This window comes from Apteryx rowi, unplaced genomic scaffold (assembly GCF_003343035.1).
Source record: "Apteryx rowi isolate R43461 unplaced genomic scaffold, aptRow1 scaffold_11, whole genome shotgun sequence".
NCBI classification, from domain to species: domain Eukaryota; kingdom Metazoa; phylum Chordata; class Aves; order Apterygiformes; family Apterygidae; genus Apteryx; species Apteryx rowi.
This window is the reverse complement of record NW_020447308.1, coordinates 6,638,804-6,654,316: the sequence shown is the minus strand read 5'-3', so window position 1 is coordinate 6,654,316 and position 15,513 is coordinate 6,638,804. Positions and strand designations below refer to the sequence as shown.

The 15,513-nt window shown below is 36.1% G+C and overlaps 1 protein-coding gene across 1 annotated transcript; it reads left to right on the top strand.

The window, feature by feature from the left end:
- Nucleotides 1–3,024: 3,024 nt before the first annotated feature.
- Nucleotides 3,025–15,503, top strand: LCTL (lactase like). The gene is made up of 13 exons (XM_026073404.1): nt 3,025–3,148; nt 4,290–4,450; nt 7,274–7,361; nt 7,594–7,703; nt 7,992–8,120; nt 8,679–8,774; nt 9,584–9,638; nt 9,732–9,893; nt 10,650–10,924; nt 11,294–11,420; nt 11,887–12,086; nt 12,582–12,645; nt 13,886–15,503. Exons 1-13 carry the CDS (start codon nt 3,025–3,027, stop codon nt 13,999–14,001), a joined length of 1,707 nt encoding a protein of 568 aa, XP_025929189.1. The 3' UTR covers nt 14,002–15,503.
- Nucleotides 15,504–15,513: the final 10 nt, after the last annotated feature.

The following is a 15,513-nucleotide window of genomic DNA, read 5'->3' as shown; positions in this document are numbered from 1 at the left end:
TAAAAGATTTGTACGGTTAAGCTAAATCTCTTCCTGCACCATTGACTGTGAATACAAAAGGATTGTTCTGTTTTGTTATGGCTCTAAGTCAACAAAACGCTGTTTTCAACTAGATGTTTCTCCTGAGTTTTTGTGACAGTTGGATTAATTCCATGCAATTATTCAGTGAAAGTAAATTTATTCTGAGTGCCATGGTGAATTTCTGGCAGTTCCGAGGGATCTCCCAGTCAGGACACACGCACTGAGAACACCAGGTAAGCCACGCAGAGGGACAAAATCATGTAACTCAATCTAGAATTGTAGCTAGGGTAGGAGAATAAGAGGGTTGATAGGGTGTTTTAGGATTATAGTAACAGCCTTACAGTCTAAACCGAATGAACCTTTTTCACCTTTTAAATAGCTCTTTCCTCTACTATATTTATAAAGGCATGTGCCAGAAAAACAGAGCAAAGAGGAGTTCTAAAAAGCAGGTATTCCTTTGAAAAGAAAATTAATTGATGCATCATTCCTCAATGAACTGTGCATGAAATAAGGCTCTTTTCTTCAGTACGGGGTGCTATAAAATCTTAAGTTTGTTTAATTCCTGTACAACATGCATTATGTAAGTAGTGCACTTGAGAAATTCTTGAAGTACAGAAATTATTTTTAATGTACTTATCAGGCCAAAGAGGACAAAAAGTACTGATTTTAATTCAGCATTTGTTCCTAGCTCCAAGCGAGTTACCCAAAATAAGAATGAGCTACTTACAAATGTATAAAGCCATAATGAACACGCAAAGTATTACAAAATCTAGCTCTAGAACAGAAATACCAGCACCCTGCAAAAGCACACGTGCCTATTCCCATAGGGTTAACTCCTCAGCTACAGAAACCAGCGATCTACCTAACAGCCCATTTTTTATGTCCTCCACGCTTCTTCTTGTGCAGTGACTGTCAGTCATTGCTAACAAGGATACAAAGGCGAATGCAACCAATTTATTGACATGGCTGAAGAGCTAGATTTTACTATTAATGTCTAAATTTAAATCACATGCATTTGCAACCTTTTATATCCAAAATAAAAATACGTAAGAGTATTTAGACGCTGTGACCTGCAGCACAGAGTAATTAAAAGCCATTTCTCAAGGGCAATATTAAAAGACCCATGTGGACTCACTGACAGAACCAGGCCTTTTGTAGCTTCCTCTTCATTAGAGGACATTAACTTCATTATGCATCTGGCTTTCTCCATTCTCAGAGCAAGATTATCCCTCAAAATTTGAACATTTGGCTTCACCCTCCAGGTTGCTTTTAAAATTGGAGACTTTTCTAATGGTTGTAGAACCATTAAAACCATCTCTTTATTTTTTTTTGCCTGCAATTTTAATTTTCACATTAGAAATGCAAAGGTGAAAATTCTTTTAATTCTCGGCTTAAGGCCTTTGATGTAAAGCGGACACATTTTCCCAAACCAGCTGTGGTTTTCTAATGAGCACAGAGGAGCAGGAGGTCTCTGAGGTTATATATCTCTTACATGTTCTGAAAAGTGGWTTCTTTGCCTTTTGGTTTGAGCCAAACTTGGTTTTTTTTTCATTTCTGTCAGGAATCTATCTGTAAGCACCACAGACATCACACAGGTTGTTTGGATCCGGTATAACAGATCACTAGAAGTTTGACCCACAGCCCGGGGGCTGGGCTCAAGCTCTCGATTCTTCATGCAGRAGGCAGGTGCTACAAAATCAGGGTAAAAAGCCAATCAGAAGTAAACTGCTGCTTAGCTGAGTAATCCTGTGGAGCCAGTCACTCCTAGCACTGAAATCTCTTAACAAAGATGAAAGGTGAGGATCGCACAGTGGGCTCCCCACGGGTCATCCGATGATGAAGGTGGCTTTTCCACCCTGACTCTGTGACCTGYCCTGGGGCTGGGCAAGAAGAGCTGATGAGAAGAGATGCTATGCAGAAGCCAGCCCCGCTTCCTCCACACGGTGGAAAGCCTGCAAGCTGCTTTCATACACGCAGGCAAGGACATGGTATTTTCAGACCTTCCTTTACCTGCTCTTAGGGTCCCTAAGGTTATTCAATACTCTGTCTCGCACAGACAGTCCAATTGATTGGCTTGGTGTACATGTCTAATCCTGTAATTCAAGTTTGCTTTTCAAAGCTCCAGATATATTTACTTTTAATACAATGCTTTATAATGCAACATATGATTATTTTTAATTAGATGGTTTTTTCTACTTTTCCTCAGACTTCCTTCCCCAAGTCTTCAAATTCACCAACAGAGGCTCAGGAATGTAAAACAGATCCTTTGGGAAATGTAGGAATTTTGTGAAAATAGCACTGTTCTCCAAAGCTGTTCTGCAACTTTAATTAAAATAGTTATAATTGGGCAACACTATAGTTTAACCTGATTCAGGACTTAAAAACATAACGTATACATACTAGTATTTTTAATCAGTGCTGGAACTGATTAAAAGGGACATCATCAAAATAAACACTGCAGTTATTAAAACTGCAACAAGTGTTAATTTTCCTTTCCAACTTCCATGAGGTTTGTTTTCATTACACATTATATTTAGCTGGCAAGATGCTAGCAGTATAATCACTTTTATTTCTTGCTCCCCCTCACAATCACTGTTTGCAAGGTTTTGCAAGGTTTTGGTTATTGACACTGGTGGGAGAATTTGAAATGCAGAACAAAACAGCTGTCAAAAAAGAGACTTTTATAATATAGTCAAGCTACATGGCAGTACTGAAAATATGCAAGGAATGCTTCTAATGGTGATGATTCTGCCCCAGATTCTTTTCTCATCACTATCAGAGGCAGAACTGCATCTTCCGCTTATCCCAAACACCACTTCTAGCCTTCAGCACAAGTCATACCTTTTCAGCAGCAAAACCAGATTTGTCCCTTTGCATCAGCCTAGGCAACAAATTTCCCCACACCCACTTTGTAGCGGGGGGCAATACTTGACAATTCTGCTTCTGTTTTAGCAGGTGGGAACTTGGAGAGAACACTTTGCAGTGAAGAAACTAATAGCGATGATGACTTACGTTTTGAGAATATGGTACATGCTTGCGCTCGTACTCGTATGTCCAAATACAGCTGAGGATTTCCAGTGGATAAAGAATAATACAGGCTCCTTCTATTACGGCACTTTTCCAACTGGTACTTTTCATCTACAGTTGTTCCTGGTTTTTACAATGCTCTAATCCACTTGTACGTTTTCACAAGAAAGCTACCAAAAGGTTCTCCTTCTGGAGAACGGCATTGGCACAACAGGCATCTCCTTCCASGGAAAAGGCTGAAGCAAAAAGCCAGGCCCTTGCAGAATGCGTATTTAATACTGTCTACTGCAGCTAGCCATGGGAGCATAAGGATTCACATAAGCCTGCACTTTTTGTARGCATTTAAAACAGTAAACTCAGAGTAAAATGCTAATGGATTAATGTTTCATATCCAGACTTCCCTTTCGTGTCTGTCTGTGATTGAATAGGATGAATGGTAAAACAGATCACATCTGAGAACTCGTCTCCTCTTTSATAAATTATCTGCAATTAATGAAGAACTACAATGGAAAAAAATACCCTCTTTTATGTTAGCATTATCTAATTCACTATTTAGTACTGCTTTATGAAACCTTGTTCTTTCTTCCAAACACAGTTGAGCACCCCCACACACACACACCTACACACTCGCACCGTTTTATTCAACCTAAAACAAAACTTAAAAAGATATAGGCACAAAGATGACTTCATGCTTTAGTTTTTAAGTGACTTATGAAATGGATTAATCATGTCCTTYGGTAAGAAATCAAGAAAATAATCCAGAGTCTTTATATTATTATATATATTACATATATATTATATAACAACAGCTAAACTTGTAATCGTAAAAAAAAAATAAAGAATAGCATGCAAAAATAATGTAGAAACCTAATTTTTTCTAGCAGTAAGCCATTTATGCCACTTTATCAATGCACTACTTCATATGGGATAGTGTCCACTATAAGATAATATTAATGAGCTTTAGTATATGTATGAATTAGATCCCTTTTTTAGTATATTGAAAAAAGGTCCCTTATTTAGTTTGTACCTCATTTTCAGAGAGTCCCTGTCTATGCACCTATAACATTTCATGTAGAAAACATTTGCCTCATGCATTAAGGAGGCATGTAGTCATGCAGGCTTCACACTGAGCTGCAGAGCTGTGAAGACATATCAGTTACCTTCTCATATGAAAATTCAGTACGGAAGACCAGTTGTGCATTAATATGTTTAAATTATAACTTCCATCTTTTTACCCTTAGGCTTTTTATGGGGTGTTGGAAGTTCTGCATACCAGACTGAAGGGGCCTGGGACAAGGATGGGAAAGGACCAAGTATCTGGGATGCTTTTACTCACAAGAAAGGAAAAGTGTTTAGAAATGAAACAGCAGATTCAGCATGTGATGGCTACTACAAAGTTAAGGTACTGTTAAAGAGGAGCTATCCCTCCAGAAACATTCCGGAGCCATTTTACAATACTGATTTCCCATTTTGAAATAACAGCAACAGTGGCATGCTTTGGTTGCTCTACAGATTCCTCAATATTCCTCAGATACTTAGTTTAAGAAGCCAAGGGCTGATATTTTCCAATAGCTTCTTTCCTGATAATGTCATAGAGTCAAAGCCACCAAAATATTTCCCAAATCTGTCTCAGTTTTCCAGAATTTTTATGTGCAAAGAAATATTCCAAAATACTCCAATACTTCCAATTTTGTGGAAAGTCAAAATGCTTAACTGTAACAACAAAAAATGCATTTGAGCTTTGAATAAAATGAAGAGCATCTTTTTTTGTCTGAGCATCTTGAAAGGTTTTCTATGTATACTTCAGAAAAAATAGCTAAAACTAATCAGATGCTCTGAAAATCTATATGAATGTTTTTCATTTTTTTGGAATGGACAACGAATAAATAAATTAATGCAGCTCTATTAGCAGTAAGTCTCCAAGCTTAAAACTATCAAAAACAATTTCAAAACTACTGTTCTAGAGGAAAGACAGATGCACAGCAGAAGGGATGATTGTGATACGCCATCACTACATAACTGGAATTCTAACTAATATAGCTAGAARTTAGATTCCACTGAGATTTTCCACATATATGAAATCCAAGGGAGAACCAGAGGTCTCAGGAAGAATTAAGAGGAAAGAAACCAATTATGCCTAAAATGCTAAAATAGAAAAAAAGGAGGAAAGATTTCATCTGATCTCTCTCAAGCAGTTAAGTTTGAAAGAACAGCTTAAAAACCCCGGGAGAGATTGGAGCTCTTAGGCTCAAAGGTCTGTTGCGTCAGAAGAGACTGAAATGACAAGCACAGGACCTGTCTTTCAGAGAGGATTCAGGCATAAATCATAATATTTTGAAATTTACTCACTACTGTAGACTTGTATTTTGAGCTACTTTCTAAAATTTGGTTGTATGTGTTAGCTACATGGTCATTATAGAAAAGCACTCTTCCTCTATTAGCTTTCCTCAAGCAGAATTCACTTTGTATTGGCTTATATGCCATAACTTTCTATTTTCATTTAATATTGAAAATCTGAGCATGTGTTTGCTTAGAAAAAGAACAACAAACATTAATACTCAATTTAATTTTGTAGCTAATTCCAGTATGAGACAGTAAATGAGAAAGCCTGTGTAAACATGACTTTGTGCCTGATTATTAAGTGACCTTTCTTTTTTTTTGTTTTAAATACCGTGGTGGCTGGAGTGGTTTTTACAGTACAGCCTTTGTGAAGAGATTTAACTGAATAGTTAACCACATGTTAGCGTTTCAGTGCCTCTCTGTAAACACTTGATTCAACATAAATTATTTTTCCAGAGAAAAATGTCTTCCCTTAACAAGTCTAGTCAAGACCTGGGACTAAGCAAATGGAGGTTTAATTCCCCATAAATTTTACTAATGACTCTGGTATTTGTTGAAAGTGTCTGCAGTCAAACATACTGTCTTAGTGGAAAAAAATTTGAAGTTAAGATAGGATATCCAGTGGAAATTCCTATAGTAAAGAATAAGTGAATCAAAGTTAAAACTGAAAGTACTATCTATTATTGCGTATATTATTTCCTGCTACAGGGAAATTCAAATGAACTATACAAGCAGGAATGGGAAATCCTTAACACACCTGCTAGGGTATTTACTAAAGACCAAATTGCTAGAAACTAGATCCAGTCCAGTGAGAACAGAATTTTAGAAAATGCAGATCACAGTAAGTTACAGCTCTTTCAGAATACAGTAGAGAAAACAAACACTGAAAACAAAGTTTCAGTTGGTATCTACTGTCTTAGTTTGAAACCCTAAATGATCATGGTTCCTGGGACTGTAAGCGGTCCTGGTAATCTATTCAATTTATCAACATGATGCAGKTAGATTAAACCTAAAAACCACCCCCGCCCCCCACAACGTATGGAATGTGCAGCTCTCCAGGCAGTTCTGATGATTCTGCGTCAAGCTTTGAGGCACTTAGAAAAATGCTCAAGGATTTTTATAGGTTCCAAAATCACATTTTGTTTAGAAGATTTGCAGGATATGCAATGTTTATATATAGCTGACGTGTATAAATTCCCTACATGAAACATTTCACGTATATTGGACAATCTTTCCTGAATTACTCTTGCAAAAGGGCTGAAGAGCTGAAATGTCTGCGGTCAAGATTTACAGGCTTACAGCTGGCTGCAACCACAAGATCAGGTATACTCAAACCCCTTATTGGCCCATCCAAAGCCTTACTCGTGCAGAGGCGCGTCTATGAAAAAAATGCAGCCACACCAACTTTGACACGAGCAGTAAAACAGGTATGCAATAGCAGATGTGCAGAAACAGAAGTCAAATGCCAAATATTTGGCACCTCTKGATGTATCTTAAGTTCAGTCGCTCTTCTGTCATTATTTTTTAAACATACGCATTACAAAAGCTGACAAAAATTTAGTTGTGCTGCAAATATCTTAACTCATTTTTCCATCCTCAATTTGACGGTGAATCCTGAACTTGACATTCAGTTTCCATTGTCACTAAAACAACATATTACAAGACTTCTTTGTAGAATCAAGAAAAAAAATGGTGAAAAAAGAAGTATACAATGTAGAAAGAGCCATCATCATCTCAAAGCAAATGCAGAAAATAGGTGATGTAATCCTCTTTTGTGCAACTTTTCCTCAGTTTTTCTCTGTTCAGTACTATTTAAGATAAAGGAATAACTGAAGAGTTATTCTGCTTGGATTTGATATATGTCAATGGGATCTTCTTTTTGTAGGATGACATTCAGTTACTGAAGGAGCTGAAAGTTAATCACTATCTACTCTCTATTTCATGGCCTCGGATTATGCCCACTGGCATCAAAGGTAGGCATAAAAATTTCACCTTTGCAATGGAAGAAGGCAAGTAATTTTACTTCTGAGGATATTACAGATATTTAACATAACTGTTAACTAGGTTTCTGTTTCTCTGTCTGGGCCCTTATATTGTATCCATTACTGTAATATGAAGTTGCTTGGCTTAGATTTTTTTAGATTTCTATTTTCCCAGTTAGCTGAAAAACTGTTCAGGTAATTTCTTGTGTGTGTGTTTCATCAGCAGAACAAGTAAATGAAAAGGGAATACAGTTCTACAATGATACAATTAATAGTCTTTTGGAAAACAGTATTATCCCTATCGTGAGCCTCTACCATTGGGATCTTCCACAGGTTAGAAAATATTCAAATCAGTGACGTGTCTAATCTAAATGTTTCTGATAGTAAAATTTTTTTTAAGTTTAAGGACTACATGTACATTAGAAAAAAGTTTAAAGATGCTTGCATGCTTTAAAGTGTACTTATAATTATTCTCTATTTATTTGCATTTTATAAGATTATTGTATATCCTTCTGAGCCACTGGATACTTCCTGAAATATAAATAAAAATCTTTGTTAATAAGGAACAGAATACTGAACTTTAAAGGACATTATTAATTCCTGCAATTCTTGTTTATGAAGGTTCTCGAAGAAAAGTATGGTGGCTGGCAAAATATAAGCATAATAAATTATTTTAATGATTACGCAAATCTGTGTTTTGAGAAGTTTGGTGACCGTGTGAAACAYTGGATTACTTTTAGTAATCCTTGGGTAAGTTATCAGTGCTTTCCTTCTAATCATTCTACTTGCGCAGCTGCTTCAAAACTCTTTGGAAGCAACATGAAAGAAAAAGTAGGTTAAAAATTCTAGGAGGAAAAAAAAAAAAAAGCCTCCTGTGATTAATCTTTGTGCCCAAAATCCCAGTGGTCAGTTCCAGCCAAATACTACACATGGGCAGAGTTGCAAAAGATACTAAATTTGTGTGAAGTTTTGAAAAAATCATCAGCTGGGAAGTAGAGACGCGCAGAAGTCAGAAAGGCAGTTACAACTTGCCCCCGTGTTTCGACAGGGAGCAGCCAGCCAGCAGGCAGTCCACGAACACGAGAGAGCAACGCCTTGCTTCAAACAAGCCACGACGTTTCGTCAGCCAAGTGATGGGGGAGCAGATGGGAGCTAATGGGAGGAGACGGAGAAAGGGGGCTGGAAAGGATTGAGAGACCAAGAGAGAGAGAGAGACCATGCAGAAGGGCACGGGATCCAGATCCATAGGATACTAGTGAACTAGTTAGTTCTGCTGTTCAAAGAATCACTTCTTCTGTGTATTTGTAGGCAGTTGCTGAAAAGGGTTATGAAACAGGAGAACACGCGCCAGGACTGAAGCTGGGTGGATGTGGAGCGTACAAAGCAGCGCATCATATAATTAAAGTAAAGCTATAAATGTGGTGTCTATTCTACTTCGTATTTTATGACTAAATTGAGTGGTTTTGGCAGATTGAAAGAGAAAGACATTTTTGATTCCTTTTAAAGAGAAATACAAAGTTTTGTAATCATGTTGTTTTCCAACCGGCACACCAAAATTACCCCCTACTGCTAAGGTAACCTGACTATAAACCACTGATGCATATTCAGGCGTAGCATGTATATACGCATAGGTAGACATAACAGTAGGTGCTTGATATATGAAACTTTATTGCAACAATTCAGTTTTTTTTTCTTAAATGTAAATGTCTCTTTGAAACATACTGTAAAACTGGTTAGATAAAAAATGTCCAGGTGACTCTAAAAGCAAGGAGTAAAACCCTGACCTAGTGGAATGAACTCAGATTTTGCAGGTGACTTCAATGAGGCTAGCTCTCATAGAAATAAACTTTCACTTGCCTAAAAAGAATAAAGTAGGTAAAGATATACAGTATAGGTATAAAGTAGGTAAAGACTAAGAGACTGGACAGAACACTATACTGAATGCTCCACAGTACCTTAATTAGGACCTCATGGAATTTAGGAAAGGAATCTTGCATAAATGCTTTTTTGACATCTCATATAAAATGAAAGCTTCCTTTTTTTATATATATATATATAYACACACAYATATATATAYACACAYATATAYAMAMACACACACATTGATGTGATATTTTCAGGCAGTGCAATAACTTTCCCCTCCATCTTCACCAACATCCTATACTGACTAAAGCGTAAGAGATTAAAATGTACATAAGCTTTTTTACTTACAGACTCACGCAAAGGTGTGGCACTCTTATAATCACACATGGCGTAGTGAACAGCAAGGTAATAAGTATTCATTCTGTAATTATGCTTCTCTTTATATTGAGCACTTAAAGATTATGCATAAACTGCAGAACTGTCATTTTGTATTTCAAGGTATGGTTGGAATTTCCTTAACTAGTGGCTGGGGTGAACCTATTGACGTACACAGCCAAACAGATATAGAAGCTGCTGAAAGATATGTACAGTTTCACTTGGGATGGTTTGCAAATCCAATTTACAAAGGAGACTATCCGGAAGTTATGAAGAATTACGTAGGTAAGCCACAGCAACTGACTGTAACATGAATAGACTGTAGTTCCATCATATCACAATGGAATAGCCCTGATCAACCTGTAGTTTAGCCGAAGGGGAAGGCAGAGTAGAGACAAGGCTAAAGCAACAAGTGTTCCAGGGGCTGGAGCCAGCCCTCAGAGCTGTTTCAGGGGACATACTAGGGCTAACCAAGTTCAACTGGTGTTGAACCCAAGCACTGTACGCCCGAGTGCCACCCTCCAGAAAGGAGGTGACTACCTGACTCTTCAGCAATAGTCTGTTTTTAGCAGCCTACTCAAGACAGGGAGTCACGAAGCATTTTTCTAGATTTTCCGCCTAAGGACAAACAACCAACATAACCTTTAATAATAAAGGTTTATTTAAAAAATAAACAACCTCTTTTCACTGAAAGTTTGCATTTTGAGAGGGTTCCACTATCCCTATTTCATTGAATAAGTGATGTACCTAGCAGCAAAGCACTTTCTGGCTTGTCGTGCTATGTTTCCAAGCATTCTGTTGACATTTATCATGCTCTGGGGGGAAATCCTTCTCTAACTCACTTCTCCATGTATTGTACCTGACTAATATTTCTCCAAACTAAAGGATGAAAGTTTCTTTCATTTTAAGGAGAAAGCAATCAAACTAAACTGTCCTGTTCATTAACGTTAAGTTTAGAAAAACTGTATTTATTATTTGTGAGGTAAAGAAAACGTATTTCTGAGCAGCACAAAATTTTGTTTCCTGTGCTTATTATGATAGGTAGGAAGAGTGCCCAGCAGGGCCAGGGCACATCAAGATTACCAACTTTCTCAGTGCAAGAGAAAAGCTACATTAAAGGCACATCGGATTTCCTGGGAATAGGTCATTTTACTACTCGTTATGTTATACAGAAGAGCCTTCCCTCTCTCCATGTGTCCAGCTACGACACAGACAGTGATTTGGCAGAACTGGTGGACCCAAAATGGCCAGCTCCAGGATCTGAATGGTTATATTCTGCRCCTTGGGGATTCAGAAGATTACTCAACTTCATTAAGGTGATTATGGAGTAAATCTTTCAAAGAACGGAACCAGAAGTCTGCTTGCACACAGGAAATGCACCTTCATTAGCGGGACAGATTTGTAACAGCTTTGCCAATATATTCTTCTCATTATGCTGGAAGTCCTCTTTTTGCCAAGAATCTTAATTTTAATTGGAAAAGCTATAGACTTCTGTAATTTTAAAATAAAAATCCTAGTTAACTGTTAAATTCAGTTGCCTTTTTTTTTTTTTTTTTTAAGTACTGTAAGTAGACCTAGGGAACTGGTTTTAATCCATTTTACTAGGAATTTCATGTTCTGTCAAAATCAAATCATTTCTGTTTATAATATGGAATATTCCAGTCTAAACACACCTTTGTTTGCAGACACAGTATGGGAACCCTCTCATTTATGTGACAGAGAATGGAGTTTCTGAAAAGGTACAGTRTACTCAACTGTGTGATGAATGGCGGATAGAATATCTGAAAGGATATATTAATGAAATACTGAAAGGTAACTTTAAAAACAWCTTTTTAGTGCATAAAATGTCTAGTGCTATTACTTTCACTTTTTCACCCCCCCCTTTTTTTTTAACTATTTACATCATAGTGAAATATTCACGTATCAGATTAGACAGCAAACTACAATACTAAGTTCTATCACAAGAATAACAGCCTCACCAAATGTATTCATGCTATTAAATACAATAACTACAGGAGATTTAATATTGTAGTAATCATCAATTTCCACTCTTAGAAAGGACAACTGCATCTAATTACTGTTTCTATGGAGCTCTAGTACCTCTAAGCTAAAGRTAACATTTTCAAAGGATCTAAATGACTCTTTACTTCTTTACTCCTCCTCCTCCCCCTTCTCCTCCTCTATTTCTTGTATAGAATAAAACACAAATAGCACCCTRTTTCAAGGAAGACAAACATAAGCAACAAGTTTAACAGAATAATTTGTATTCTATTTACAGCTATAAATGATGGTGTTAATGTCAAAGGTTATACAGCCTGGTCTCTGCTGGATAAATTTGAATGGAACAAAGGTTTCTCTGAAAGGTTTGGATTTTAYCACATTGATTTTAAAAACAAGAACAAACCACGATACCCAAAGGCATCTGTTGAGTATTATAAAAAGATCATCAGTGCAAACGGATTCCCAAATCCAAGAGAGGTGATGGCAATCACTAAATCTTCCTATTTCTAGTGTATGGGCAAAAATCACAGTGAATTTCAAGAACTTAATTTCTGTAACTTAGGGATGTGTTTTATACATGTCTCCAGAGATGGAGAGTGGAAACAACCTCAATTACTCTTTGTACAAACATTAATTGTATTTACTGATGTGATCAAAAAAATTTGAATTGTAAGTTATCAGTACTCTGTCAGATTAGAAAATTACACATATATGCTACTTAATTGCAACATATATGGAATATATTACATGCTTTTTTCATTATTTTTATTTTATTAAACAACTAAGATATATATTGCAATAAAAATCACCAAGATATAAACAAAGTTTCAGAAAATCATATATTGATAGAATAAAATAGTTTCAAGTGAATTGTTGTGGACAAGAGTTCAGGCACGGAGAAGAAGGTGCTGTGAATGAGACAGAATATTTTACAATTTAATACAACTACTGATAGCATGTCAATCTTCTCAGGTGGAAAGTTGGTATCAGAAGGCAATGGACACTTGCTCTATCACAAACCAACTYCTTGCTGCAGGTAATTATGGTTATTCTTTTTTATCTGCTTTATAAAAGCATATTATGTAACTACCAGATATTAACCATATCTGTGAATACTACTACTAGTGGATCCTAAAAGAAATTTTCCTCTTGAAAGCACAACAGTTTTCAAATACAACAGGTTCCAAAGAAAAATGTCTTAACTAATTCTCACCAGCTAAAATCACTGCAACTAAATGGCTCAAATTTGAATTTTAATAGAATTCACAAACTCTAAGAGTTACTATTATAACTCTAACAGTTACCCTAGGTAAGGGTAGGGATGACAGTATTTTCCTTAAAATAATAAAAGGGCTAAATGCTCTTATGAAAATAAAACAAAACCAGACAATTCAAGGCAACCGTTCAGACAGAAAAGCTCTCAAATGTTTGACCTTCACATAAAACAAAACTATAACCAAGGGGGGTTAAATACCAGCCCCCCGTAGCATTAAGCCACCTTTCTGCTCTTGCAAACTCCTGGTAACAAAACTGACAACAGCACAGCTTCAGCAGCTGCTTCGGGATACGTAAATCCAGCAGACCTCGCCTGGATTCCCACAGTGCCAGGCTCCTCGGCCTCGCTGAAGACCCTCCCAATGTAGGTCAGGACCTTTCATAATTCCTGAACCRTGAGAACAGTCTAGAGCAGTGGATTTCTGAAACTTTTAAGAAAGATGAGATAAACGGTATAAAATCTCATAAGAAGGATGAGATAAATACCTCCTAGGACGACTGCTTAGAGTTTTTCTACCGTATTTGCCCTACATAGCCTCAGTTAGGAGTAACATGATGTTCTATATGAACGAGCTGGGCTTACTAAACTTTTTGAGGCTTATACGCAGAGCAAAATTCTACAAAAACCCATTTTATTTTTCAAAGAGCTTCAGTACAATCCTCAAAGGGTTAGACTGCTTCCCAAGGGTTTTCCTTTGACAATTTTCTTTTCTACCCTTCCCTTGAAAACTAAAAGAGCAGCAGAATATTGCTAATGCACTGAGGCTAATTCGTAATAAGCACAAAAAAGTACCTCAAAGAAAATGAGGAAAACCTGTCACAGACTTGCTCCAGCTTTTACAGACTTGTGAAAATGGTTTGKTTTTTTTTGATTGCTGTTTATGCTAATATCAATATTTAACAAAATATTTTTTCTCTTAAATGTTCAAAAAGCCTTAAGTTAACAATGAATATATTCCAGAGAATTTAATTTCTTACATTACTCATTTCTCAAATTTTAGATCCCTTGATTACTCGCATGGAAATGGTGACAGAGATTGTTGTTGCTACAGTTTTCACACTCTGCATACTTATCAGTGCTGTCCTACTAATGTTTGTCCTTCGAAACCATAGCTAAGATTACATGCTTACACACAGTATCTTCATTTTGTATAATAAACAAAATGTTAGTTTTATTATAATGTTTAAAGTTTACCACAGATGCCTATTTTTGTAGCACTGTAACAATGATAAAGAAATACTGCTTTACCTACGTCTACATACTGCTACTACTATAGCTTTTTCTATTCATTTCCCAAAACATAATTAAGAGGATTTTAATCAACACCCAAAGTACATTTGGTTTCTGTATTATTTTCTATTAATTTTAAGTAGCAGACTTTATGCATATTATTTTGGAAACTATTTTACATTTTGTTCCCCAGAACAACAGTTAGCTAAGACTGAAGTGATTCAAATCTTGCCAAGATAAGTTTCAAGTGATTAAAGGCTGTTTTTTGCAAATTGTTTTCAGTCTGTTCATTAATATACTTTCATTATCATGTAACTATTATTTAAAAAGACATGAACAAATAACTTTCAAAAGAAATATGGTTTAAAAATTCCACGGGCATTGATTATATATTAACTCCTTATTTCATGTGTAAAAGTTAGGATAATATATGCCTTACTACTGAGGTCTGAAGAAGAAATAGTTGAAGTGGTTTATCAAAGATGGCTACTGCAGTGTCAGATGYAAAGCAAGGAATTCTTGTATCTAGTTCTGCTTATAGGGGACTAGGTCTACATCAATCAACTTTTTCTTTATTATAATATATTTTACACATTCCTAGATGCAATAAGTAATCCAAGCACTTCAGAATTCAATATTCCACCTCAAATTCAGTCCTACTGCAGGCAGAAACAAGTCAAACACATGATTACAAAAAAATTTGTTCCAGAATATGGCCAGCTTCCTCTTTTTGTTGGGCTTGAAATTATTCCTCTAAAGCAAACTAACAAACAAGTTTCTTGTTTAGCTTGCACTACAGTTTCAACACAAGTGCATATACCGAATGCAAAGCAACAATATACAAATGCAAAAAGACCTATTTCTTAGCTCCTATTTAAAAGCTTTGACAAACTGGTAGTTGTTCTTTTAGTATTTAATAATAGRAAAGGGGCAAGAACTAAGATTTACTGAGGAGAAACTACAAATGGTAGGATTTTAACACTTTTAAAAAGCAGGGATATTGATATTTTTCTTATATGTCAATAGTTATTGTTTCTTATATGCAAAAAGTTTCCTTATCAAATTAATTAATAAGCATATACTACACTGTGTAACTGTTTAAAGTTATACTACCAAAAGATTACACACAGCATCTAATTAATCCCAAAATTTTTAAATGATAATGCCCAACCAATTACACTGAACATTGCTTCAGAAAATAATGCAAAAGTATATACAAAACCACAGTTAAAATAATTTACTTTCCATGGAAGGAGAAACTGAATTTGAAAAATAATTTGATAAATTTGATAAATACAGGACAGAGAAAAACAAACTGTATGTCAGAAGTTCACAACGCACTAGATGAAGAGCTTTCCAAATATATCTGGGTGATGAAATGTCACACAACGGCAGAAA